General features: G+C 48.2%; 9 protein-coding genes across 9 annotated transcripts; 6 read left to right on the top strand and 3 right to left on the bottom strand.

The window, feature by feature from the left end:
- The first annotated feature begins 5 nt into the window (after positions 1 to 5).
- B0J16DRAFT_62726 (tryptophan synthase beta subunit-like PLP-dependent enzyme) lies at positions 6 to 1813 on the top strand. The gene is made up of 2 exons (XM_046134199.1): positions 6 to 751; positions 803 to 1813. Exons 1-2 carry the CDS (start codon positions 164 to 166, stop codon positions 1322 to 1324), a joined length of 1110 nt encoding a protein of 369 aa, XP_045986483.1. The 5' UTR covers positions 6 to 163; the 3' UTR covers positions 1325 to 1813.
- Positions 1814 to 2316: 503 nt separating this feature from the next.
- Positions 2317 to 5007, top strand: B0J16DRAFT_368803 (uncharacterized protein; the record flags this gene model as incomplete). Its single annotated transcript, XM_046130241.1, has 1 exon — positions 2317 to 5007. The coding sequence occupies one exon, from the start codon at positions 2317 to 2319 to the stop codon at positions 5005 to 5007; it is 2691 nt and encodes an 896-aa protein (XP_045986482.1).
- A 1241-nt stretch (positions 5008 to 6248) lies between these two features.
- On the top strand, positions 6249 to 8352 carry B0J16DRAFT_62680 (major facilitator superfamily domain-containing protein). Its single transcript, XM_046134198.1, has 4 exons — positions 6249 to 6631; positions 6686 to 7000; positions 7047 to 7672; positions 7721 to 8352. The coding sequence occupies exons 1-4, from the start codon at positions 6365 to 6367 to the stop codon at positions 8028 to 8030; spliced, it is 1518 nt and encodes a 505-aa protein (XP_045986481.1). The 5' UTR covers positions 6249 to 6364; the 3' UTR covers positions 8031 to 8352.
- A 1-nt stretch (position 8353) lies between these two features.
- On the bottom strand, positions 8354 to 9498 carry B0J16DRAFT_62664 (uncharacterized protein). Its single transcript, XM_046134197.1, has one exon. It carries the CDS (start codon positions 9125 to 9127, stop codon positions 8462 to 8464), a length of 666 nt encoding a protein of 221 aa, XP_045986480.1. The 5' UTR covers positions 9128 to 9498; the 3' UTR covers positions 8354 to 8461.
- Positions 9499 to 10445: 947 nt separating this feature from the next.
- Positions 10446 to 12356, top strand: B0J16DRAFT_333341 (uncharacterized protein). The gene has a single exon (XM_046126815.1). It carries the CDS (start codon positions 10500 to 10502, stop codon positions 12090 to 12092), a length of 1593 nt encoding a protein of 530 aa, XP_045986479.1. The 5' UTR covers positions 10446 to 10499; the 3' UTR covers positions 12093 to 12356.
- B0J16DRAFT_333337 (uncharacterized protein) lies at positions 12357 to 12981 on the bottom strand. Its single transcript, XM_046126814.1, has 3 exons — positions 12828 to 12981; positions 12688 to 12769; positions 12357 to 12640 (listed from the first exon to the last, which is right to left on the bottom strand). Exons 1-3 carry the CDS (start codon positions 12863 to 12865, stop codon positions 12521 to 12523), a joined length of 240 nt encoding a protein of 79 aa, XP_045986478.1. The 5' UTR covers positions 12866 to 12981; the 3' UTR covers positions 12357 to 12520.
- A 2420-nt stretch (positions 12982 to 15401) lies between these two features.
- On the top strand, positions 15402 to 16829 carry B0J16DRAFT_411276 (uncharacterized protein). Its single transcript, XM_046133216.1, has 3 exons — positions 15402 to 15465; positions 15517 to 15747; positions 15793 to 16829. Exons 1-3 carry the CDS (start codon positions 15445 to 15447, stop codon positions 16711 to 16713), a joined length of 1173 nt encoding a protein of 390 aa, XP_045986477.1. The 5' UTR covers positions 15402 to 15444; the 3' UTR covers positions 16714 to 16829.
- Positions 16830 to 18599: 1770 nt separating this feature from the next.
- Positions 18600 to 21158, bottom strand: B0J16DRAFT_361049 (uncharacterized protein; the record flags this gene model as incomplete). Its single annotated transcript, XM_046129730.1, has 6 exons — positions 20705 to 21158; positions 20074 to 20606; positions 20001 to 20040; positions 19777 to 19970; positions 18895 to 19746; positions 18600 to 18841 (listed from the first exon to the last, which is right to left on the bottom strand). The coding sequence occupies exons 1-6, from the start codon at positions 21109 to 21111 to the stop codon at positions 18600 to 18602; spliced, it is 2268 nt and encodes a 755-aa protein (XP_045986476.1). The 5' UTR covers positions 21112 to 21158.
- A 932-nt stretch (positions 21159 to 22090) lies between these two features.
- Positions 22091 to 24761, top strand: B0J16DRAFT_361048 (uncharacterized protein; the record flags this gene model as incomplete). Its single annotated transcript, XM_046129729.1, has 12 exons — positions 22091 to 22199; positions 22267 to 22851; positions 22900 to 22993; positions 23049 to 23325; positions 23377 to 23683; positions 23733 to 23756; positions 23806 to 23862; positions 23911 to 23947; positions 24001 to 24167; positions 24216 to 24276; positions 24324 to 24348; positions 24402 to 24761. The coding sequence occupies 12 exons, from the start codon at positions 22091 to 22093 to the stop codon at positions 24759 to 24761; spliced, it is 2103 nt and encodes a 700-aa protein (XP_045986475.1).
- Positions 24762 to 24824: the final 63 nt, after the last annotated feature.

The following is a 24824-nucleotide window of genomic DNA, read 5'->3' as shown; positions in this document are numbered from 1 at the left end:
TTGTCCATTCATCAATATGGGAAGACTATTACAAGATAAATATACTCCCGAGTTGAAACCACTTGATGATTCTTTTGCGTCAATTCCAGACTGATAAAACCTAGCATATTTTCTAATACCTGTTCTTGGACAACTCGACTCTCCTCACCCTACACCAAACGATATGAGTTCTCGACAGCACGTGCACTTCAACCCAAAAGCCAAATCATGGACGTCCCCCAAGCCTACCTACTCTCCAAAAGCCATCGATCGTTTTCACAGAAGTCTTCCCAATTACGAGCCAACCCCTCTCGTCAAGCTTGAAAGTCTTGCCAACGAGGTCGGCGTAGGCGCAGTCTACGTCAAGAATGAGACAAGTCGCTTCGGTTTACCGGCTTTCAAGATTCTTGGTGCATCTTGGGGCGCTTTCCGCTCGATCGTAGAGAAACTGAATTTGCCGCTTGACTCTGATATCGACACTGTTCGGGATGCAGCCCAGATGCATCAATTGACGTTGTACGCAGCAACCGAGGGTAATCACGGCCGGGCTGTCGCGCGCATGGCTGCGATACTTGATGTGGCAGCTGAGATCCATGTACCAGCGTCTATGCACCCATCCACGATCAAGCTGATTGGATCTGAAGGCGCGGAGGTTGTTGTCTCAAAGGGTAGATATGAGGATGCTATGCATGAAGCCGAGGCCGCCTCCAAACACGACAAGGGGATCATGGTCCAAGATACAGCTTTCGGCGACTATCAATCTGTCCCCCAGGTTAGTCACTCCTCGCCGACAGAAATTGCTCGTCAACTAACAGCATTAAAGTGGATTGTTGACGGCTACGGAACCATGATGCGGGAGGTCGACGACCAATTGGGCTCAACTAATGCCGACCTGGTCATCGCGCCGGTCGGAGTCGGCTCGTTTGCACAGTCTGTTGTCTCTCATTTCAAGAGGAATGGTGCCTTTACTTCCATGATAACTGTTGAACCCGACACAGCAGCGTGTCTATGGAAGAGTCTAGAGAATGGCGAGCTCACTGATATCTCGACTACCGGTACCATTATGGCTGGTCTTAATTGTGGTTGCCCTTCAACAATCGCGTGGGAGCTCTTGAAAAACGGTGTCGATGCAAGTTTGACTGTGTCGGACTATGAAGCACACGAGGCTGTGCAATACCTTCAATCGCACGGTATAAACGCTGGACCATGCGGCGGTGCAACGTTGGCTGCACTGAGACGGCTGACAGCATCAGACAAGAACAAACTGGGCTTGCATGGCCACTCCACGGTCGTACTTTTCTGCACGGAGCGAAACAGAGATTATGAAGTTCCAATGGCGACTTAGTCGCGCTGTTTCAACACGGGCCACTTCCATGTCACCTCTGGTATACTCTTGGAGATAGTTTAGGATAGCCTTGGTGTTGTCATCTGGGAGTAGGCACTGTATGTATAACCAAACGTCTGCAGCAGAGGAGAGATCACCATAGAAGCCAGTGTCATGCATCAGGAGAACGTCGCACCGATCTGAGAGAGTAACAAGGCTGCAAAGAACAAGATTGGCGGAAAATTGAGAAAGTACTTGGTGCATGAGATTCACGGCTACACAGCAGATGCCAAGATCAGCCTCATTTTCAAGTGATCACATGTGCCCAATCTGTCTCTGACATTGAATCTTAGGAAAAGCGCTTGATGTAGACATAGTTAATCAAGTCCTTTTACTCGATTGCCTGTCTGTTTCCTTTTGGAATGAGGCATCTTCCTACTTCTTGACGCTCAGGCACGGATGGCTGCATGACAACGCAGGATGGGTGCGTCTAGGCCAAGGCAATCAAGCAAGTTTTCGAGCTTCGCGAGTGAATTAGCAGTTTGTGGTGTGGGAAAATCTGTTTGATCCTAACACGAGGACCGCAGAAATATGCAAAAGCTGTTTTCGCAGGTGGCAGACACTGGCAACTAGAATCTAGAGCTGCAACAACCCGCACCAATGAAGATTGCTTCACCCTTTTCTCTTTCCCCTTCCCTTTTTATTTTCACCTTGCCTTTATCTTTGCATTTTCAACAACTTCATAAATCTCACATTTTCTACCACTCAATCTGGTATCTACCCCTAAGACTTAGACTACGAAAGCAAAGTCTCTAGCCTAAAGCTTAGCCTAGCACACCTAAGGTGAGTAAATCATTTCGTCTCTTAGGGTTGCGGCGACCAATTCCTCTGATACTCGCAGCTGGATCTACCGGGCTGCTAGCACCCTCCGCCAGTAGAGAATATCGGATCTCTCATCCCACCAAGCTCACCCAGGGGCCCTCGGTCACCGAGAGTTCAGAGCTACCTTCAAAATGCTGCCCGACGTGCTGATCCAAGGACTTCGTCAGTACAAGTCCGACACCAATGCACTGGCATCCTGGCTGGCCTCAACCGCAAGAATTTGCGGCTACAAATGTGACTTCCCCGACCAGAAGTCCTTCCCAAGCGGAGATAAGCCTCCCTCTGGTCAAGCTCCCTCTGGCCGACTCAAAGGCAAAGCACGAAAAGAAGCCAAGAAGCGAGGAGCCCCAGCAAACCCACAGACACCCAAGAACCAAGGCCCAAAGTACACAGTTGCTTTGAAAGACTTCTTGCCCATGGCTGAGTGTATCGCCAAGTCCAGAAAGCCCCTTATCACTGTCCCCAGCTCCTTCGTCAGTACCATCGATCGCGCAATTCGTCTCCGATCAAACTTCGCCGCCGAGCGGGTGCTTCACGGCATGAAAGTTGATATAGATGCGGACAATGCACACGATTACTTTGTCGGTGTCTTGAACAAAGTTAAGGAGGCTCTCCGCCCACGATTTCCGCCCACTCAGAAAGCGCAAACGACCCAATTCCCTGATAAGGAGGATGTCTCTCGTGGATTCCAAGCCCTGTCCTTTGAAGAGCCTTCTCAAGAGTTCCTAAATGCCCCTGATGCTGAACTTCCCCAGAAGGCGCAAAGGGATAGCACAAGCTACAAGGCAAAGAAGGATCAGGAGGACCTCTTATGGGAGATCTTAAATGCGCCCGACATTCTGGAACTTCCCCAGAAAGCGCAGGGGGATAGAACAGACTACAAGGCAGAGAATGGTGAAGAGGAGGAAAACGGCTTCAATGACCTCTTGTGTACTCTGGTTTTGCTCGAGGCTCAAGGTATGCGAGACCGAATCCAATGGATATGGCAGGGCTATCTCGATAAGACCATTGACATCACTGCTGCGGCAGTCGCTACCAATGTGGGAATTCAGAGGATACGAAAGCTTTCAGAGGAGTGCTCTATGTCCAACGCGGAGAACGCCCTTCGAGCCGCAGAACTCCATTTCATGACGAATGCTTACTGGAAACGAGCCATGTTCGGCCGAGATCCCCGCAAAATGGCGAAGGCAGCCCTAGATCTCCGCGATGAGGTGAATGGGGGTATGTGTCCCAATGATTTGTTCGCGGATTATAGCAACTCTTTTCTCTACGCCATACACACCATTAAGCCGCTGGTGGAGCAAACCCAAGATTCGCTTGCTTACTTCAGACCCCCTAAGGTCGAAAGCCCTACAGCCCGCGATCAGCTTTTACATAAAGAGCTTGAAGCATTGTACGATTTCTGGGTCGAAGGTGTTTTATTCCTGCACTACAACATAGAGAAAGTCGGTTCAAACCGCTTTCCAGTTGAAGACGAATTCTTGCGAATACTCCGAAAGACGAATGAAACCAACGAGGTGTCTTTCGAAATGGCTTTCGTTGCTCAAGTTTTCCTCGATATGCGCCGCCTTCTGGGCAGCATGGAGTCAACGGCCGAAAAGGCTATCGGCTGTATCGGTGGAATGAAGTTTGGTCTGGATACGTTTGTGGAACGTTGGGCCGATTCTCCTAGCGCCAAGGGCAGGGACTCTTTGAAGTCCCAACTCAAGGAAGGCCAGGACTATCTGAACAACATGATCCACGACATGATTCCCGATGTCAAGGCCTACCATGCTCGCAACGGCCTTGACGTTGAAGGGGTTGATGAGTACTGGAGGTTCTTGAAGCGCTCTCCCATTTTGTGCGGTCTTGCGCTGTTTCATGCTCGAGCGGAGATGTACAATCTGTCAATCAATTGCATGAAAGAGACTGGTGTCACCACAAGGTTGGTCCACCTGTACAATGCTATACAGCAAGAAGGTTTCCTCGACAAACCATGGGTCGATATGGAGGCATTCGAAGCTTGCTTTGAGGAGCAAGATCTCTTCATGGGGAGGAAGCCAACGAGATCCAGTCAATACAATGAACGACTAATGGTGCAGATGGGCTGCTCTTTCTCTTCAATCCAGAAGTTGAAACGTTTATCTTGGAGACAACAGGTTACAGACAAGCATCAGAAGGACTTGGCATTTCGTACGGCGGTTCAGGGCATGGAGAAGGGGGCTCCCATCTCCAAGACCTACTTGCGCATGCACAAGCAACGAGGCGGTCGCCTTGATCTGACCAAGAAGGAGGTGCTTGACATTGTATCTCTGAGCAAGTACAAGTTGGTACAGGAAAATGGCAGATACACCTTCGGCTCTTTGAGTGAGGAAGAGAAGCAGCAGCTCAACAAGCGAGCTTCTCAGCCAAAGTCGAAGCAACCAAGTGGAAAGGACGCCTGGCCCGAATCTTACTATCTTGTACTTCTCACCATGGCTCTGGCTGCCGAAGCTCGAGAGTTGGCATTCTCGCACCTGCAGATGCACGACTTCTGCTTTGGTCTACAGGCTGAGATATTCGACAGGTGCAAGCCTGTCATAGAAGAAAGGGTCCTCTACAAAGGTGTCTTGCCACTTCGGGGACCAATCGATATCATACCTCGTACCCTGCAGCTGGTAGAGTGGCCCAAAGGTGATCAGGTTCTCAAAGAAGCCGCATTGGTGATAGCAGAGTTCTGTGATGACTTCGGCGACAAGCTCCAAGGCTTGATTCGGGACATCAAAAGCTTTTCCGAGCCTGTAGTCGTGCCACCTATTGCAACTGGCACCTGCCTCAAATGGTACTCGGAGTTTGTGGACTAGGTAGGTAATGCGTTCGAGGTTTTTGTTGGATGTAAGGTTCGACTCGAATCGGTCAGACAGTCAGGGTATGGTGGCAGGATGTTATTCTGTGATCGGAGGTATTGTCATCGAGACTACTGGTCGTCTTGTTCTTTGAACCCTAAGTTTCTGTCAAATTTGTTGCTTTTGGAGGGGAGAACATCACTTGTGGGAGTTCATAAGAGACGAAATAGTTAAGATAGGTACCTAGGTAGTTTATGTCAATTCAGATGAGGATTTAGGTTATTTTATTCCAGTACTCTAAGTCTTAGGTGATGTTTCTGCTACAGCGGATGAATCCTCCATTTCTTTGAGTGAGCCTTGAAGTCGAGGCATGAATGATGGATGACAGCTGAAATACAGACCTCGTATTGTGCTGACTGGCTGAAACAACACCTTACAAACCAACAAACATCACAGGGGTCCTGGTAACGCCAGTTAAAGGCAACGTCGTGGCACAATGCAATGTCCGATTGACGGTTTCAGATGAGATTCGTTGTCGAGTAACGATGCAAAGATCAAGGACTGGACAATCTGTTTGTTTGCTTGTGACATTTATTTGGTGTAAGCATCAAATGCGGGGAGAGCTTTGCTTCCAGTGTTTGATGTAACCAGGCAAATTAAAAAGGGATTGAGGCTGGTTACACCAAGGGCAAGCTCAAGAGAGAACGTGAATAGCTTCATGGCACAAAAAGAGATCAACGTAGCACCTGCAGCCGTTATCGAGCTCAATTGGTGATAAATGGCCGGATTGCAGCCGTAGATTGTTGCATGCCATGTTCCACAGAGACACTGATCTGACTATCTCTTTATCGGAAGGTCAAGACAAAAGATCGTCGGGCTGTCAGGCGCTCAGGGCGTGTCCTATCACGATCTTGGTTAGGCCCTATCAGTAATCCTTGACCCCGCGATAAGCTAAGGCTGGCTGCCCCCCAGTCCGGGTTAGGGTCCATCATTAATTGGGAGGGGGATGGGAGTAACGTCGCACTGATAGCGTTTCTGTTTCTCCTTCTGCTCCCGTTGCTGCGACGGTGACTGTGACTGTGACTCTGTGCTAGGGTATCGTCTAGGTCTCTCCTCAGGGCTCTCTTTTCTCCTCTTCTCATCTATTTTAGGGAAGCTTACAGGTCGCGTGCCCCCCAATTGATGAGAGTCGCTGCACATTTATTTATTCCATTCACTCCCTTCCATTCTCCAACCGTTGTTGTCTTCTCCACCTCCGCCTCTTCAACGGCTTTAAAACAAAGCCAAACGCCCACTTTACCCCAACGTCCACTTTTCTTTCTCAGTTATTATCATCACTCACTCACTTGAGATCTTGACATCAAAGAGAAGAATCATGTCTCAGGATCCTGCTACTGCCCCCGCCAAGGGCGGCATCGCGACCGATGCAGACTACCACGATGCTCAAACCGACGTCGATCTTCCGCGCGGTTGGAAGTACCGACGATTCCAGCTCTTCGGCAAGACCCTTCCTTGGTATGCTTCGCCACGCATTCAGCTCGGCATGGTCGCCTTTGTCTGCTTCATGTGTCCTGGCATGTTCAACGCTCTTGGTGGTCTTGGCGGCGGTGGTAAAACTGATCCCACTCTGGCTGATAACATGGTGAGGCTCGGCAATAAGCACTAACCGCAGATCAATATGCTGACTGGGGGCTAGAACACCGCGCTCTACGGTACTTTTGCTGTGGTTGGTATTTTCGGCGGCACTTTTGTCAACAAGCTCGGTATCAAGGCTTGCCTCGCATTCGGCGGTGTTGGCTACGGTCTCTACGCTATCAGTCTTCTCGTCTCTGTCCACAAACATGTTCCTGGCTTCAACATCTTTGCCGGTGTCTGGCTTGGTCTCTGCGCTGCTCTGCTTTGGACTGCGCAGGGTACCATCATGATCTCGTATCCCCATGAGAACAAGAAGGGAATGTACTTTGCTTGGTTCTGGGGCATTTTCAACATGGGTGCTGTTATTGGCAGTTTGGTAAGCTTCCTTTCTTTCCATCACGCCATTCATACTGACTTCATAGATCCCTCTCGGTGAAAACATCAACATCAAGGAAAACAAGACTGTCAGTGATGGAACATACATCGGCTTTATCGTCCTCATGTTCTTCGGTGCCATCCTCGCTCTCACCCTTTGCAACGCCGGCGATATCATCCGCAAGGATGGCTCTCGGGTTATCCTGATGAAGAACCCAACCTGGCAGAGTGAGCTCTGGGGTCTCTGGGAAACTCTCCGTTTCGAGCCTTTCGTCGTTCTCCTCTTCCCCATGTTCTTCTCATCCAACTGGTTTTATGTCTATCAACAAAACTCTGTCAACGGTGCCTACTTCAACACTCGTACAAAGGCACTCAATGGTCTGCTGTACTGGTTGGCTCAGATCATTGCGGCTGTCATCTGGGGTTATCTCCTCGATCGTGAGAACGTCAGACGTACCACCCGTGCCAAGGGTGCATGGGCTGCTCTTTTCATCCTGACCTTTGTTATCTGGGGCGGTGGCTATGCCTTTGAGAGAACCTATAACCGTGAGACTGTTGCTCCTGATTCCGGCTTCATCCCTGGTGACTGGACAGACTCTGGCTATGCTGGACCCATGTTCCTGTACATCTTCTACGGCTTCTACGATGCCGCTTGGCAGGCTACTGTTTACTGGTATGTACCACGCTGAGCTTCTTGATCAAGCATATACTAATAAATTAGGTTCATGGGAGCCCTCTCCAACTCTGGTCGACGATCCGCCAACTATGTCGGCTTCTACAAGGGTATCCAGTCTGTTGGTGCTGCCGTTTCCAACCATCTTGACGCGAAGAAGATCTCGTACAGATCCGAGTTCATCAGCAACTGGGTTCTTCTCTCAGTATCTCTTGCCATTGCTGCCCCAGTCATTCTTCTCAAGATTCGCGACCACGTGAGCACTGAGGAGGATCTTAAGGGCACGGATGAGACTATTGCTGATGTCCTGCCTTCTTCTCATCCCGAGAAGAACCCCGAGAAGACTGGTATTGCTTAAGGGTGGACGGTTCATGCTATTGGTTTGAGCAAGCTTGGAGAGATTGTTACATATGCATGATTGAGGAGGACGGTGAAGGACTAGTGGTAATGAATTAATTGACGTATCTATTCTGAACCTCATTAAGACTTTGTCTTGCATTTCTCATGACCATGGATTTCAAATATGATATGATCATGATTTCTCATATGAGGTTCGATGAAACAATTATCCATGAACACCTTCCGTGTTTAGACCAAGTGATGCAACGTCTCGTTAAATCAGCCCTGCGATCGGCCCAGAGCCCTGGATCGAGTGGAGATGATTTTATCACGAACCAACGAGAAAACCATACTCTCAATTCGGATAAGCAAGCGATTGTATCAATTAAGATCTTAGGTGGATCAATTTCAACCTTCAGCTATCTGGGTCTCTGTCTCATACCCTTCCAATTAAACAAACTTGACATGCCCAAAGAACTTGGTGATATGAAAGCTGGCTTTGTCAGGGGAACTCCATCCTCCAAGGTCTTGATCAGGAAACATCTTAGGGCTCGTAACCGTCCTGAAGAAATTCATCCTCCACTTAGTGCCGCGTGCACAGCCTGGATCGACATTAAACAAACCCAACGGAATCTGTGCCTTGCTGACCCATTTCTTCGCCTTCTTGTTAAGTTCTGTCTCGGCCTCAAACCCGTCACCCTCAGGGTCGGAAATAAAAAAGTGATCAAATGGCGCTCCTTCCGCTCGGACCTTTGAAGGATTGTAGACGAAGGCTTGGTAGGTCACGTTGTTGGGGTTGATTTCGTACTCGAGATACGTCTGCGGATCGTCGGTGCCCTTGTAAATGAACGCTTCCATGACTTCGTAAGCCCAAATATCATCATTGGTTCCCTGCGATTCGTTGAAGTAGAAATATTTCTCGTCCAGAGCCGTAAAGGTCAGGGAGAGAGCGGTGTCCGTGTAGCAGAGATCGACTTGTGTACGTGGAAACGGATCACCGTCGGGGACGGATTTAGAGAATTTGACAGTGCCATATTTAGGACATGCTGGCACGTTGACTGAAGGAACGTGAGCAGCGGCGAGTGAGGCCACAGTTAGGAATAAGAGGGAATGCATTTTGAGGCAGTGAGTAAGACAATCAATACGAGAAGTAGGATATTCGGTGTTGTTATGTTTTTTATTTACTTTGTACAGCCTCTGGACCCCAAATCCTCCAGGATGTACCTCCCTCTAGCTCGTATTTGGTCGAGTCACTACGAAAATGATTGGTTGTGTTGCATTGCATTGCATTGCAGATGAAGGAAGGAAACATTGGATGATCTGCAACGTAGCAATTGGGGTAACAAAAGGGCCGCTCGTGACCAAGACACGATAAGCTGTGGTGGGGAAGGGACGGGGAAGACGGCATGTCTGTTCCTCCTTGGTGTGTAGATTTGAGGGGTGTCAGCTTTATATGGGCCTAGGCATGACCAACAATGAGGAAGTGGCCGATCAATTGAATCTATCCTTGCTATGGATGATTACCTAGCTAAGGACTCATTGCTGACATGGAACTTGAGATATCATTTTGTTTGATTTTCCCCCCTCCAGACGTTGTCCCAATGCGGCATAGTTACAATGGCAATGCAGCGACCAGTCCCAAGTTCCGCCTCCATTACCTCCATTGCAATGCAGACAATTATTCACGAATATTTCAACTAGTAGCAATCATTTATCCATCTCCTCTTATGTAGTCAAATTTGACTTTCAAACAATCAACGACTACGGAGAATTTCTCTGCCATGTGGTAGAGTTCGTAACGCCACAAAGCCTCATCCACCATGGCTTTAGCTTGACGGAAATCTCCGAGTCGCAATAGTGAATGCTATCTTCATAATGCGACTAACCCTCACAATCTTTCACATACGACCACAGCCCTCGGAGAATACGGGATCCCGTCCGCTCTCCCATAGTCAAGCCGAGGAGCGGTGAATTAGTACTCGGGTCGGTGACGACCGGGGAATCCTCACTGTTGTATGTTTTTATTTTTGCTCATTCCAGTTTTGCTAGTATAAATGGCATCTAAACCTCTATCGCTAGCAGGCTATCAATGCAGAGTAATGCCACCATGGAAGTTGTGGTTATGAAAACGGGGGTAATTATGCTCAGGAAGATCACCAAGGAACACCATGAAACCGGATTTACATATTATGTGACTTGTAGGATGATGAATTCTCGGCACTATCTGACACATACATCCTTCTTCTCAAACTGAAGTCTTTATATCACGTGTGAAATTGCAATCATATCGTTTCCTTCTTCTTTTCTCGCTTGCTCTTGACTGACATGGATATCTGACATAAGCCACATCTGATTGGTTCGTTAAGTACCTTCCATAACCTGGAAGGCTTAGCCAACATTCCATCCGTCTCCACTTGCGACTTCCTCCTATTTACGCGTATTCCACGAGTTGTCACTTGCCATCAACAACTACTTGTCATCATCACTAATGCCTCGCAAAGGGAGTCGAAAGGTGCGATCCGGATGTTTGACCTGTAAAGCCCGGAAAATAAAATGTGACGAGACGAAGCCAGCGTGCCTGCGATGCGTCAACGCCGGACGGGCATGCCAAGGACTGGATTTCACGTCATCTCGTCTTGAGCTCGTGCAACCGAGGCATCACGTTCTTGGGGATTCGGCGAGCAACGAGTCGAGAGTTATAGAGTTCTTTTGCAAAGTTGCTGCTCCGTCGCTATCAGGACCTATCGATCCTTACTTTTGGACGCATATCGTCCTGCAGTTTGCTGAGCATGAACCTGCTGTTAGGCACTCTATCATGACGATTAGCTCTTTGTTTGAAAACCGCCAGAGTCATGATAAGTTCTCAATCCCTGCTGCACAAAGAAATGTCGTGGCTCTGAAGCATTATAATGCGGCTATTCGGGAACTTCGAGGCGCTAAAAGTCCGGACTTGGTACTGACGTTGTTGACATGCCTTCTTTTTGTATGCATCGAGGTTCTGCATTCAAATGGAGATGTTGCTATTCAACATTGTTATCATGGAATCAATCTGCTCGGCACTTGCGATCCACCTAAGTGGGCACTATATTATCTGATGCCAATATTTAGGAGACTCAGCATTTTACCCTTTTACTTTGGCGATTCACAACCCTTGGCCGATTGTCCTGCGTTAACACAACCAGCTGCAACGGTTGATACCACTTTCTTGTCATATTTCGAAGCCCAGGTCTCGATAGACGCTATTTACAACTTGACCATACAACTCTTCCGACAGACTGGAGAATATCGTCTTGGCAAAATGCGACATCAGCCGGGCCCACCCGAGATATTCATCGAGCAAGAAAAGATCCATGGCCACCTAGCCCAGTGGAAGTCTGCATTCGAGAGGTTCGAGTCCGAAACGTCGATCGAGCTCAACTCAACAACTAAAACTTCGCGGATATGGCCGCTTCAGCAATATCATGTCTGCATGGCTCTTTCGACTGTGATCGTCGCAACGGACGAAACGGATTATGATGTGTTTATTCCCAATTTCAAAGAGATGGTCAAGGGGGCTGGCGAACTCGCTGGACTAAGGACTAGACCGACGACATCTGAATTTCATTTCGAGATGGGATTCGCGCCGTTTCTATTCTTCGTCGCCATCAAATGTCGAAATTTCGAAACGCGGATCGAGGCGCTGCGACTGATGGGTGTTCTCTGTGCCGCGCAAGAGAGTCTTTGGAATAGTCGTACGCTGCAAGTCGTTGCGCAACGGATAATCGATCTCGAACACGGTGTCACAACACAATTGTCGGGAAAATTCACGCAGTATAACACTTTGCCCCTCGACGAGAATAGAGTTCGACACTTTGTTGTCGGGCCTGTAAAAGCTGGGCCAGATGGCGTTGTTGGACGAGAGATATCCATGTACATGCCGTCAGAAGATGGCGGTATATACATCAAACGCGAGATATTCTCCATGAAGAGACTGGGCGAATCTCTTGATATCGAAGGATCACCGGGTGTTTTTGCCGTCGACCTTGCTACACAGAAGTTATTGATGACCGCGCTGGAGGATAGTAATCTCTCATCATCGTGAGTGCTTTTCTTCCAAGTGCAAAATAGTCCGAACTGAAGCCTCAGAAGCAGCGACTCGGATGGGAAGCAAGCTCTTGCTCTTCGACGCTGTAGTGTAAAGGCCAAAACTGTGCCTCCTTAGTGTCGCTGCCTTCGAGCGAACTATTCACCTTAAGGGTTAGAAATCTGATCCCAGTCTGCTGACTTCTCACAATGGAGTTCTTGGAATTTGGTTAGCAAGAATGAATAGCATAATAAGCACTTAGGCTATGTTTTACAGAACTGAAAGAAATTTGATACACGAAACGCCGAATTTATTGATTTTACCGTTAATCTAAAGACTTTCATGAGTCATTATTCCGAAACTTCAAATGCACACTCCCCAAGTTCCCTTGTCGTGCGTATTCCCTAGAATAGCCCATCGAACTTAGCCACCAATAGACTCATTATCTATTGGAAATCGTTGGGCCAGCACTTCTCCTTAGGCCACAGCTTTGCATCGTGTGTCGAGGCGTGAACCTCGAGCTGGAGCTTGTTGGTGTTGACAATCTCCTTGCGGCAGTTTTGGCACTTGATACGTTAGTTGACTTCTTGTCGCTCGTGAATGAATCACATACGATAGAGGTGGGCTTGGGAGCCTTGACAGGAAGACCGTTGGCCTTGACAGGAGCGCGAGTTCCAGCGGCATCGGCCCTCTTGCTGAAAGAAATGTCAATAGGATATCCCAAAATAATGATGATAATGGGTCTTTTCTTACTGCTCCTTGTTTCTTCGGTCCTTCTTGCTGATAGGCATCTTGAATGAGTTTGGTGGTGTGTTGAAGTGTGAAAAAAAAGTCGATGGTCTGAATTTCAGGGTCCTGTTGTTGTGGGGAGAAAGTATCAATGAATGGAAATGAGAAAGAAAAAATCTCCAGGCGTTATGGAGTGGAGAAGTCTGGCGCGACCGTGTCCCACTAAAGTGTTTGCCGAGGAATTAGTCAGCCCATAGAAGGCCTAGAGCGGTCGATGGAGACCCACTTGATCGTTATCATCACGACTGCAGAGTGCAGACCTTGAGAGCATAGGTAGTAAGTAAGAGATTGAATTGTATGTATTGAAAACCTACACTTTCAAAAGAAAGAAATTCTATATGGAAGAGACGACATAAAGTGGCCCCTTTATGTCAGCTTAGAGAAATACTTAGACTTCTTTTATTTCTGCGCGCTAAGTCTAAGAGGATAATTCTTGCTCATAAGTATACAACGACTTTCCGTCCAACAAGCGATAACAAACACTATTCAAAACAAGTAGTAACTGTGAATAGTAACACAAACGGCTCTTTTCTTTTTCTGTCCTCGGTTTTTTGCATCGATTGCATTTGTCGATGGTGGTTATACATGCGATCGTATACGGGTCGATCAAGACTCGTCTCTCAGATGGGGGCCGATCTTGTCCTCAAAGATGGCAGAAATCATGAACTTCCTGACGCGCTCTCGAAGTCTCTCTCTTTCCAATCTCTTCTGGAGCACTTCCATGTATCCGTCTAGGTCTTCCTGACCAATTTCATTGTGATGGCAGTCGAGATCATGTTCCTTCTCAGAGGACTGTTTTGAGAAAGGCGAGGAAAAGCAGCTGACTGGCATACCAAGAGGCTCGATGTCAGAATGACCTGTCTTCTCGAGCTCATCCATCCTATTGTACAGAGATACTGTGAATTCGGCCATTTCTGTGTTGTTCAACGTATCGAGGAAGCGATACAGGTTCACCCTAGGTCGGCGATGACCCCAGCTAGGGCTTTGATGATCCCGGCTGGGGCTGGAGGAGGTGCGAGTCTTTTGCTTTCGCTTCTTGATGCCAGGACTGGTTAGGGTGAGTCTTGTTGTCTTCACATAGATGGTGGAAGACGGAGGACTATCGGGAGGAGCAGGAAGACTGGTCCGGGTGGGTTCGGTGAAGGGAAGAGTGTGTGGGGTAGAGATGGGAAGGGTGCCCGTGAATGACATCTTGAAGAAGTTAATACTGTTGTGATGTTGCAGTATAAACAGATTGTCAAATGTTGAGTGCTGGATGTAGAGTGTAGAGAAGTTGATACTGTTGTGTTGTTACAGTACAGACGGAGTGAGAAGTGTAGAGATGTAAATACTGTTGTGGTGTTACAGTATAGACAGTGTGTGAAGTGCAGGGAAGTAGATACTGTTGTGTTGTTGCAGTATAAACAGAATGCTATGTGTAGGTAGGTATATGTAACCAAGCAATAGCGACTGAGCGTGTACGAGCGATGTTGTTGTGGGTGGGAAGAAAGAACTAGCGAACATTAGAGGGGATTCGACATTTTTATACCCTTCAAGGGGATTTCATTTCTGCCTCCACGAAAGTCTATTGTAGAAAAAGCTTCGAAGAGTTTTCCAAATAATGCTCGCAGCTCTCAACAATGTGCGAAAGTACAATTAGATACCTAACTTTCGAAAGTATACTCATCAAGATAATCTACAATGAAGGTGCCCCTACGTAACTTTCTAAATTTTGCTGATAAAGATGATCTAAGAAGGATAGTGCTGGTAGGGAATATCAGACTACACAAATCTAAGAACTCCAAGTATCTATGCCCATACAGGACTTCACTGACCAAGGACATACAGACAGTAGAAGTGTTCAAACAAGTATTTATACGTTTCCGAAATAGACTATGAAGCCATGATTAGGCAGATTCCATGACACCAAAGGTCCAATAATCACACTCCTTGAGCGAATTCTACTATAACCTTCACTAATTTCGTCAGATTCCCATGTGCGAGTAGTCACGGAAGGAAGAGGATTAAGCTTCCTACTTTGCAACGATTAACTTCTATAGTAATTGCCTTTAAAGAACGGGTCAAAAACTGTCAAGAGTGTGTTTGTAGTCTTTTGAGTTTGTACAATACAGATATTGGCTGTTGGATTTGAAGACTAACATTGCGCTATTGGTCGAAATATCTTTACAAAAATTATTGTTATATCAAACTTTGGTCAATGTAGGCAGGCTCAGAAATCATCATTGCCTCATATGACTCCTAAATCAACACTCGGGATGTTTTTCCACAGATAGGCAGTAAAAACTTTGATTCGGAAATGAAAATGTATTGAAGATTCTGACCCGGGTCCGGTCAGCCCACTCTCGACTTTGTAGGTTTTCATAGATGCTTACAAGATCTCGGTATAAGCCTTGATAATTCTTAGAACATTTTGCAATCCCATTGTGTGGTTTATCGTGGGCTCGGTCTTCGGAGTCCATAACTTATGCATTGAGTATGTAATCAGTCCAGCCTGCATAAGCGGCGATCTCCACAATGCCTTCCCAACAACTGTGCGACCTTGACCTCAACCTCAACTTCCCTCTTCAATTGCATCTAAAAAATGGCTCTGAAATCGATTTTTGTAAGGAACTGTGCGCTGGATCGCTCAAATGAAGCTTACCATTGATTTCAGGCAATTTTGGCCCTTGGGCTGTTCACTTCTTTCGTCTCCGAGAGAATCAACTTGTTGAAGACCTTCTATCAGAACACTCCAGCGCGTGTCACTAAGATCAACAACATTGGCCGTCACGAAGTAAAATTCGCGGATCGTATCAGAAGCTGCGAAGATGTTTTGCTTGTTGAGAAGCATCATCTGGCAATTCTTGCATGTGATGCTGGGCGGGAACGCTGGAATACTGTCATGGTGCGTACCGGCCCTGTCGTGATAAGCGGTCACTAACAATTGAAGGGTGTATTTGCTGGCAACGTTAGCGAGAACGCAGGACTTTGGGCCTATGACTACGAGAATGGTGGAAGCCCCGATGGGGAGTCCCTCAAGCCGATCTCCCTCACCGGGTTCCCTCACGCCAACGACTTCCACACACTAGGACTGGCCTTTGACCAACAGACGTCCAATCTGTTCGTGACAAACCACGCCCAGGCGGGATCGCGGATCGAAATGTTCGAGTTTGACATCGAATCGTTGACAGCTCGGTACATCCAAACAATTGAGCATCCGCTCATTCACGGACCCAACTCAATCGCGCTCATCAACGGCCATGAGTTTTACGTTAGCAACGACCACTACATCACCAAGAAACAGTCAATCCTGATTCCTAATCTTGAGACATACCTCGGCGCTCCCAGCGGCACGATCGTCCACGTATCTCTCAAAGAATCGCAAGCCCAAGCCAAAATTGTCGCTTGGGTTCCCTTCGCAAATGGCATCGAGATCCTGGACAGTTCAACCGTCGCTGTGGCATCTTCCTCCCGGGCGGCCGTTTACGTCTTCAAAACACCCAACCCCACAACATTGGAGTTCAGTTCCATGATCAAATTGCCTTTTCTCCCGGATAACCTTTCTGGGTCTGGTGACAAGTTGCTGATTGCGGGACATGGGCATATGCCTTCCTTGGTGAAGTTCACGCACTCGCGACGTATATGTAACGAGCCTGGCGAGTATGAACGCGCGGATGTAAAGGCTAAAGAGCTCTGCGAAAGGTCAGAGGCGGTGTCTTGGACTGCTGAGTGGAGTGAAAGTGAGGGTCTGAAGAATCTCTATGTTGATACGGAATATCCTTCCAGCTCGACCGTTGTCAAGGATGCTGACAGGGGCGTCGGTATCATCACTGGTCTTTATGCTAAGGGCATCCTGGTATGGAGGGGTTAATTGAAGCAGTTGAAGCAGATGGTTAAAACTTACTCGCATGTACGTTATATGGGAGAGTTGCGATACACCTCCGCGACATAGTTTAGGACTTGGATAGTATTGTTCGCAAATGAGACTACTGGATATATGTCATCTTGAGAATCCTTCTTAGCAATGAGAGAGCTGAATGAAATGGTAAAAGTGATGAATGGTTATCGGTCACTATCTAGCTATGAAGAGAATGAGAAGAGTGCCCCTGGCTATGCCTTCAAATACTACTATCAACACAACCAATACCTCGTAAAAGTAGATTCTATCGTGTAGCCAACCCCGTGGAGCAACTTGATGTTGAAGATGTAAACAATCGGATACCCGATAGATCACTCAAGACCGTTTCTCAATTGATTGAGACCTCGCTACGCTCGGGGGCGGTATCTCACCTCCTGGGAGAAGATTCGCGCATAGCCAGCAGCTTTTCTAGACCTTGCCAACGTGGCTTGGTTCCTCTGCACTCTGGCAACGGCACTGAATGGGCGTATCGATCGTCCTGGCTTCGAAGTCGAGAGACTCATTCGGAGTTAGCCACTGATATCCTATCTTAAAGCTCGTGCCTTGAACTAGTTGCTGTGGGTAGTTTGTCAGTTCACATCCTTACGAACTGCGATATGGGAGACACTTATCTGTCGGTGGTAAGACAACGACTGTGCGTCGCACGTCTCCTATATTGCCTGCAGCCTTTACAGAAAGACCAGGTCCCCGGACGACACCACGTGGAGGTTATAGGAGTCCGATTTCGTCGCCCTTCCCCAACTTGCTCCGTTTCCGAAACTTATCGGGGCGCCCTCAAGGTTCAACAGCAGTATAAATACTACATGCGTCACCTAGAGGGTCTTTCCAAGATACTCATAACAACTGCTTAACAGCTAGCTTGATATGAAACCTTGACCACTGGACCAGCCCGAAGGTGGTTCTCGAAACTGAAAGCATCTAGTCGAAACAAGACTGCCTCGCAACGATCACCCTAAGGTCGCAGTGGATTTTCTTCAAGATCCGTACGACAACGACATCTCCGGCCTTGTGCCGTAGGACCTTGGCCACTATGAAGTGGACCCCCAAGAGTATCAGTCAAACTCGTTGACCTCACTCGACCACCTCCCAACCCTCGGGGTCAGTTATCAGGTGGTATCCATTTGCCTGAGGTATTTCACTCCGCAAAGGAACGCGCTAATCTACACCCGCATTGCAGCGGAGGATGGCCCGCGGAGGGGGGATTTCAAGGATCACACTGTAGCCTCAAAGCCACTTGGAGTTCCTTGACCATTAGAACAGACTGTATCCGATACGCATAAAGAAACAGACCTGATAATGGATTTATTTGAAAAACTTTTAGGCGAGCGGGAGGGCTGAACCCAACAGCAGGCCCGGCAGCCCCCTAGTCAGTGATATTGACCGGGACCGTGGCCTCCGGTAATTGGTATTTCTTGGGGAGGTTTCGTGCTGCCTATTTTGTAAGAGGGAAAGAGGTTTCCTAGCGACGCGATGGGAAAATATTTACTTAGGCAGGCAGAGTAGTAGACACCTCAGGCACACCTTTATTGGTTGCTGCGCGGCACTGGCACTTGCGCTGTCACTGTCACTGCCAGAGCAAACGTTCCTACCAAGGGGAGTTCACACAATTACTTGGCCTTGATTCTCAATAAACCCTTAGGCAACACCAATCGCATTGTTCTACTCGTGTTAAAGGAAAATGTGCCGCCTATAGTAGGTACTAAGGTATAGGGAGTTGCGAGGGTTGCTCGAAGCACGCGGTTCTTTGACAGCTATTGTTCGTGAGAACACAGACCAAATCACTTGAATAAACCTTCAAAGACTACTCGTTGATATTGCTCTCATTATAATTACATAAATCACTCATCAACATCAAGTGTATCCAAGCACGTTTCCCGATTCCTCCAGCGTCTGAAACAAATGGTACCAATTAGTAAATTGATCAATCCCTTTCTCTGTCCCTTCTCGTCCTTCTTCTCCTGATCAAATTTCGCATGCTCTCTATCGCTCCATTTACAAGGACCTTGTTTTGCGGCTCGGGGGCCTCGGGCGCTGTCCCATTTCTGGTACTCGGCATCGCACCCAACATTGACCACTCTACCTCTTCAACTCGAGATCCAGAACCAGAGGATCTGGGATATATCGGCTCATCACAGCTGGACGGCGGTGTCAAGACACTGCTACCCATAGCCTCCAGTTCAAATGGTCCGGTTACGGCGTCTGCAGCCAGTTCAACGGGCGATACTGGTGATATAGCGCCGGTGGCTGCAAGTTCTTGCCTTCTAGACCAGCTGGTTGATGACTGTGAGTTTCTCCCACCATCCCAGGTCCTTATAAACCTTCTTCCCGGGTCTGGAGAGACCATTGTGTTAATCTCAGCCTCGCTGTATGTTCTAGCCTTGAGGTTTCTGTACAGGCCTTGGTGAACCACTAGCTTTCCTCGGCTGTCTCTATATGTGGCTTTTGCACCATGGTTCACCAGCATCTCAAATATCTGTTCTCTGTCTTTGTTCTTTCTCAGTTTCCCCTTTCCCTTTGACTCGTTTGGGGCGCATGTGATCACCAGAGGCGTCTCGTTCAAGCCGGAGACGAGATTGGCATCTGCCCCTTCTTCTAGAAGAAGCCTAACCGTCCCCGGGTTTCCTTTTTCGCACGCTTTATGGAGAGCTGTAGACCCATATGCATCAGTTGAGTCTATGTGAACCAGCTTGAGGTTTCGCTCTTCCGCTGGCGTACGATGGACGGGCTTCTTGATCTCTTCTAGGAGCAGCTTCAGGGTCCTTTCGTTGTCACACAAGTGCAGTGGTGTCTCTCCTTTACCATTCCATACGTGGACCAAGTCACTGACTCTCAACAGTGCTTTCAGCGCTGTATGGTTTGAGAGTTGAACTGCCACAAGTAGAGGCGTGTCGCCGTACTGGTCCGGTGTCGCATGGTCCACTGCGAGCATGAGTTGATGAAAAACCTCTGGTTGGATATGCATGTCTGAAGCTGCCTCGTGAAGTACTGTGCTGGCAGAGCGCTGCTCGATTATACAAAGTCTGCCTTGACTCTCCATAGTTTGAACCCCGTGTTGGTGGCACCACTCGATCGTCGTTGCAAGTGCATTAGGTTCTGAAGTAGGGTCACAATGCAAGTGCTCGGATAATATTCTCTTGAAAGCAACGAGATTGTCCCCTTGACCCAAACACTCGTATTGTTCGCATACCACCCTGGATATCAACTGTATCCTATTTTTATCTTGGTCACTGATCTCAGACGAGTAACCATCGAGTGATGATCGCAGAAGATCTATCGCTCCTTCAGGGTAGCGTAGTTCAGCACATAGCAAACCCACTGCCTCCTTTTGTTCGTGGCCAAGATCTGAATCAACGCTGTGGCCAGGCTGCTCAAGAAGCTGAGCTTTGAGACTCTGCAACCGTTCGAACGCGAGTGCTCCATATGATTTCGAGTGGGGTGTACAGGCTTCAAGTATTCGGACATGCAGGATTTCTATATCTACCAAGTCCACGTCGCTGATGCCATTTTTGTCCATTCCTCCTACATGCTTCATTGCTTCGTCGTGTGCTTTCTTCGCACTCAATGGTAGCCCGTTGTTATACATTCGTTTCGATCGAGAGACAGCAGCTTCGAACCGGTATCTGAGCTCCATGGTACTAATTTCGGAGAGCCGCCTTGGCGTTTCGTTTCCATTGAGTTCACTTGACGTTATTGATAAAGGGGTATTGAGCGCAGGGTCCGGTAAATCACGTTGAGCTTCCATGTCAATCAGTTCATACAGCGCTTCTCTCCAACTATCCAAGTCAGGCTTTTCGTCATCGTCTAATTTCTCTGGGTTCTGGTCCGAAATGCCCTCAAGCAAATGTCTGGCCGAGAGGCCTTCACGACCCGGGACCGTCGCAGGCGGGGAATCTGATCTTAAAGTTGTTAGAGGCCTATAAATTGGCAACAGCAGTGAACTCACAATGACAGAGCCTGGGCGCTTAGCTGAAAGATCTGGACATTGCGGCTAACTCTCTCGAGTAGGTCTTGATCTTCCTCAAGTTTCTGTCGGAGCGCGCTCAGATATCTGTTACCGGTGTTTTCTCTGGGTATCTTCTCTTCCAACCTTGCAAGATCCTTCGCAAAGTCGTCCGTGAACTTCCTGATGGCTTTGCAAAGATTCTGCTCTTGCGCCGTCAAGTCAGCTTGCCTAGCTCTGATTCTCTTATCCATTAAAGTAAGAGACTCTTTCAGCACTCCTCCCACCACCTTCCAGTGTTGCTCATTCCGCGGCCCATTCTTGATCGCTTTGATGGCTCTGTCAATCTTTCTCCATGTTGCAAGTCCGGCGACGACAAAACTCAGGATGGCTGAGGCAAGCTCTGCCATTTTGGAGGCAGAAGGATCATGTCGGTTTCGCTTGTTTCTTGTAAGTGAGCTTGTCAGACGAAAGTCTAAATTACGTGCTTGAAGCGAAACAATGTATTAGAGGAATGACGCATGTGTTGGCCTCGATATGCACTGCCCCCCGCTTGTGAAACCAGGCTGTGAGTCAAGGCCGGTCTCTCTTGCCTGTGACACGCTGTCGTCAGATGATCCTCGGGGCCAATCTCAGGTTCTTGGGTGACCCAATCTACCAACAAAGCGCCCAGCCCTTGTTTCGAAGAATTGGACGGCAAACCTCCTTCTGGTATGAGATTCGGGTTGGGTAACCACTTTTCAACTCCTTCAGAGTAGCTCGTAGAGCAGTCGTCGTAAGCTGGAGACCAGGCTCTCGTCTGTTCGTACGTCACTTATCCTGTGCGACCAAGGCAACCAAGGCGACCTCTCTCCTCCAGAAGCAACGTTATCCTCGACTTGGTTCTCAGCCTGAACAACAACGTGCAGTATGCTACCCCTGTGTTTCGCCACATGGACAGGGACTCGGGGTTCAGCCGTACAGGGATCCGATCAATGACATGATTTGCGAAACATTTATTGGAGCTGAAATAAACTTCCCCATGGGGTATTTCCCAGAGTAGTAATTTGACCCGCTGGGTTTTCCACTGATTCTATAATGTCGTTGCGATGTTGTTGTGATACGTATAGTGATGGTTCGCAGTGCTTACTGTGGTTCGCACACAGCAGGACGTTGCACAGAACTTCGTGATTCTGCCTTGTTTGTCCTGCATAGCCCTTGTCCGAGGCCATGTTGGTCGTTTCAGCCATTATGCAGAAGTCCTGAAGTTGCAATCAGAGTAGCAACAAGGCTCCGAGGATGTTCGGCTTCCGTTTCTTCTTGGTTCCCTTTATTTGTCGGGGTCAGGAACGCTCCTTCTCAATACATCACGTCTCAACGACCTAATGCGGTCGCCCCTTCCATCACAAAATGTCTGAAAGCGACGAACGATCAACCCAAGAGCCCGGTCTTGGACAGCGAATTAAGGCATTTCTTGAAAGGCAGATCCATGAGCGTGACGAGTTCGGTAATTCATTGGGTATGTAGAGCCTATGGCATCATCAAGTCACTGCTTACCTCGCGCTTCCTATGCTAATATCTTCTAGCTGGCGTATCAGAACCTGTCCTCCGGAAAGCAATCGATACTCTCTGTAGCGAGCTTCCATTTCTTGAACGTAGCGAGGTTGAGCGAGCAGCTGAGGTCTCCAAGAATGGGAACTATTACTACCGCTTGTCCAAAGGACTCATCGAGAACCCTACCCCCGTCGTCAATCTCGAACAGTATGAGAAAGACAGCCTCGTAGCAGAACGAGAAAGACTCTTTAGTCAACGCGGCATGCTCAGCATCATCTGTACTGTATCACTCGCTGCATTTCTTCAGGGTCATGTTCAGTCCTCAATCAATGCTATGAGCCTTTTCGTTGAGACCATCGGCATCGATATCAGGGACGGTGATGGTCATGAAGGTAGGACTGGGGATACTGCGGAGTGGCAACTCGGGGCTATGAATGCGATACCATTCCTCACTGCTGCATTCCCCGGTGCTGCACTATCGCTTCCTGTCAATTACTGCCTCGGACGGCGAGGAGCTCTAGGCCTCTCAGCTGTACTCATCATCGCCAGCTCAATAGGCTCCGGCTTTGCTGAGACATGGCAGCAGGTACTTGGTGCTAGAGTTGTTGGTGGAGTAGGTGGGTAAAGTATTTGATCTTCATATGCAAACTACTGACATGCAATAGCCATGGGCATCAAGGCAGTCAGCGCTCCTATCCTTGCTTCCGAGACAGCTGTTGGATACTGGAGAGGCTCGACGATACTTGCGTGGCAGCTTTGGTAAGTTTCTTTTTTTCGCTCATTTGGCTTTCTCATAGCTGATGTTATGTTTCAGGGTCGCATGCGGCATCATGATTGGATTCGTCGTCAACTTCATAATTGCCGCTGGAACCACCACTCTGGAAGGGGACCCAAACACAGAGGTCAACGTGCACGGTGGCAGATACCACGCATTACAGTGGATAGCTGCGGCGCCCGCTATTCCGTCTCTGTTACTCCTCATTGCTGTCTGCTATTGTTACGAAAGTCCTCGATTCTACATGCGACCTGGTACGCCCAATTACAATCTCAGCCGCGCATTCGACATTCTGCTGCAAGTCCGAAAAACAAGAGCAAGTCCAGCCTCGTCACCACAGCCCCTTCTACTGCTAATTCCCCCGTAGCTCCAAGCCACCCGTGATCTCTTCCTAATATGGTGGTCCACTCAAAATGAGGAGGGTCATGTTCTTCGAACGGAGCCTCACAAGGCCCGTAATGGGGACTCTAGATACCCCGAGCACCATGACAGTCCGAATCCAGATGGTCCCAACAACAACAAAGTGTCAAAATCTGGATTAACATATTCATCCCTCATCCAGGTTGTCTTACAGCTCTCAGCAGATCAGTTCAAGCCTTTGTTTACAAGTCGACGACTTAGAAATGCCCTATGGAGCAGCAGTACTGTTGCTCTCGCACAGCAGCTATGCGGAAGTAAGATCTCGTTTTGGCCCTCATTGATGAAGCTGACAATTGTTTGCAGTCAATGTGTTCGCATTCTACTCGAGTATGCCATATTCTCTACTTCTCCTTGGCCACTATTAACAGTCTTCCAGACGGAATCTTTAGCAACTACGGTGTCAAAACAAGTATGGGCTACAGCTTTGGCTTTGGTGCGTATCTTGCCGCCATTCGACGGCAACAGTGACTGATCAAGCTAGGTTGTGTCAACTTCTTCTTTGGATTGCTAGCCATGAGGTCGGCACCTTTTTGCAATGATTGATCGATTCATACCGCTAAACACATGATAGGTCCATCGACATCATCGGACGACGTCGCTGGCTGCTGTCGACGCTGCCTGTAATGAGTCTATTCCTTATGGCAGCGGCAGTGGCATATGCTATAGGGCCACAGGATCCTGCTGGAGACCCAAAAGCAAACACCCCAGCTTCAATCGCTGGCATCATCTTCATATATCGTAAGCAACATCCCATCGTTGGTAAAACTGCAGGCTGACATATTGTAGTGTTTGCTGCTGTTTATAGTCCAGGCTTGGGACCGATTCCATTCACTCTAGCTTCTGAGAGGTTGGTCACAGATCTTTTGTATCTCTATTCACCGCTGACATGTGTAGCTTCCCTCTAAAGAATCGAGAAGCAGTATGCCATACTAATACCCACTTGATGAGAAGATACTGACATTAGACTTTTAGGGGGCATCAATCGCAATCTCTATCAACCTCTTTTTCGCGGGCCTCCTAACTATCCTCCTGCCCCGTATCAATGTGGTTTTCAAGATGGCTGGAACACTGGGCTTTTTCGCCGGCCTCAACATTGTCGCCTTCGTTCTCATATTCTTCTTTGTTGAAGAGACAAAACAGCTTACTCTCGAAGAGCTGGACCAAGTGTTTGACAATCCAAAAAGTCAATTTGCGACATACCAAGTTACGAAGCGTCTCCCCTTTATCTCCAAGAAGTACTTGTTGTGGAGGAAGGATGCCGAGAGACCCCAAGCCTACGATGAATGGGCGCTTGAGAATAGACAAGGGTCTGATTGGAGTAGACGGGATTGAAGAAAGGAACGGCGGCAAAGCATTGCTTGGCTGGCTTGGCTTGGCTCTCGTGATCAGAATTGG

The sequence above is a fragment of the Fusarium flagelliforme genome, assembly GCF_020744385.1.
Source record: "Fusarium flagelliforme strain FIESC 12 MPI-CAGE-AA-0113 chromosome Unknown B0J16scaffold_2, whole genome shotgun sequence".
Classification (NCBI taxonomy): domain Eukaryota; kingdom Fungi; phylum Ascomycota; class Sordariomycetes; order Hypocreales; family Nectriaceae; genus Fusarium; species Fusarium flagelliforme.
Note: the sequence above shows the minus strand (reverse complement) of the source record. Positions and strands in the feature narration are given on the sequence as shown.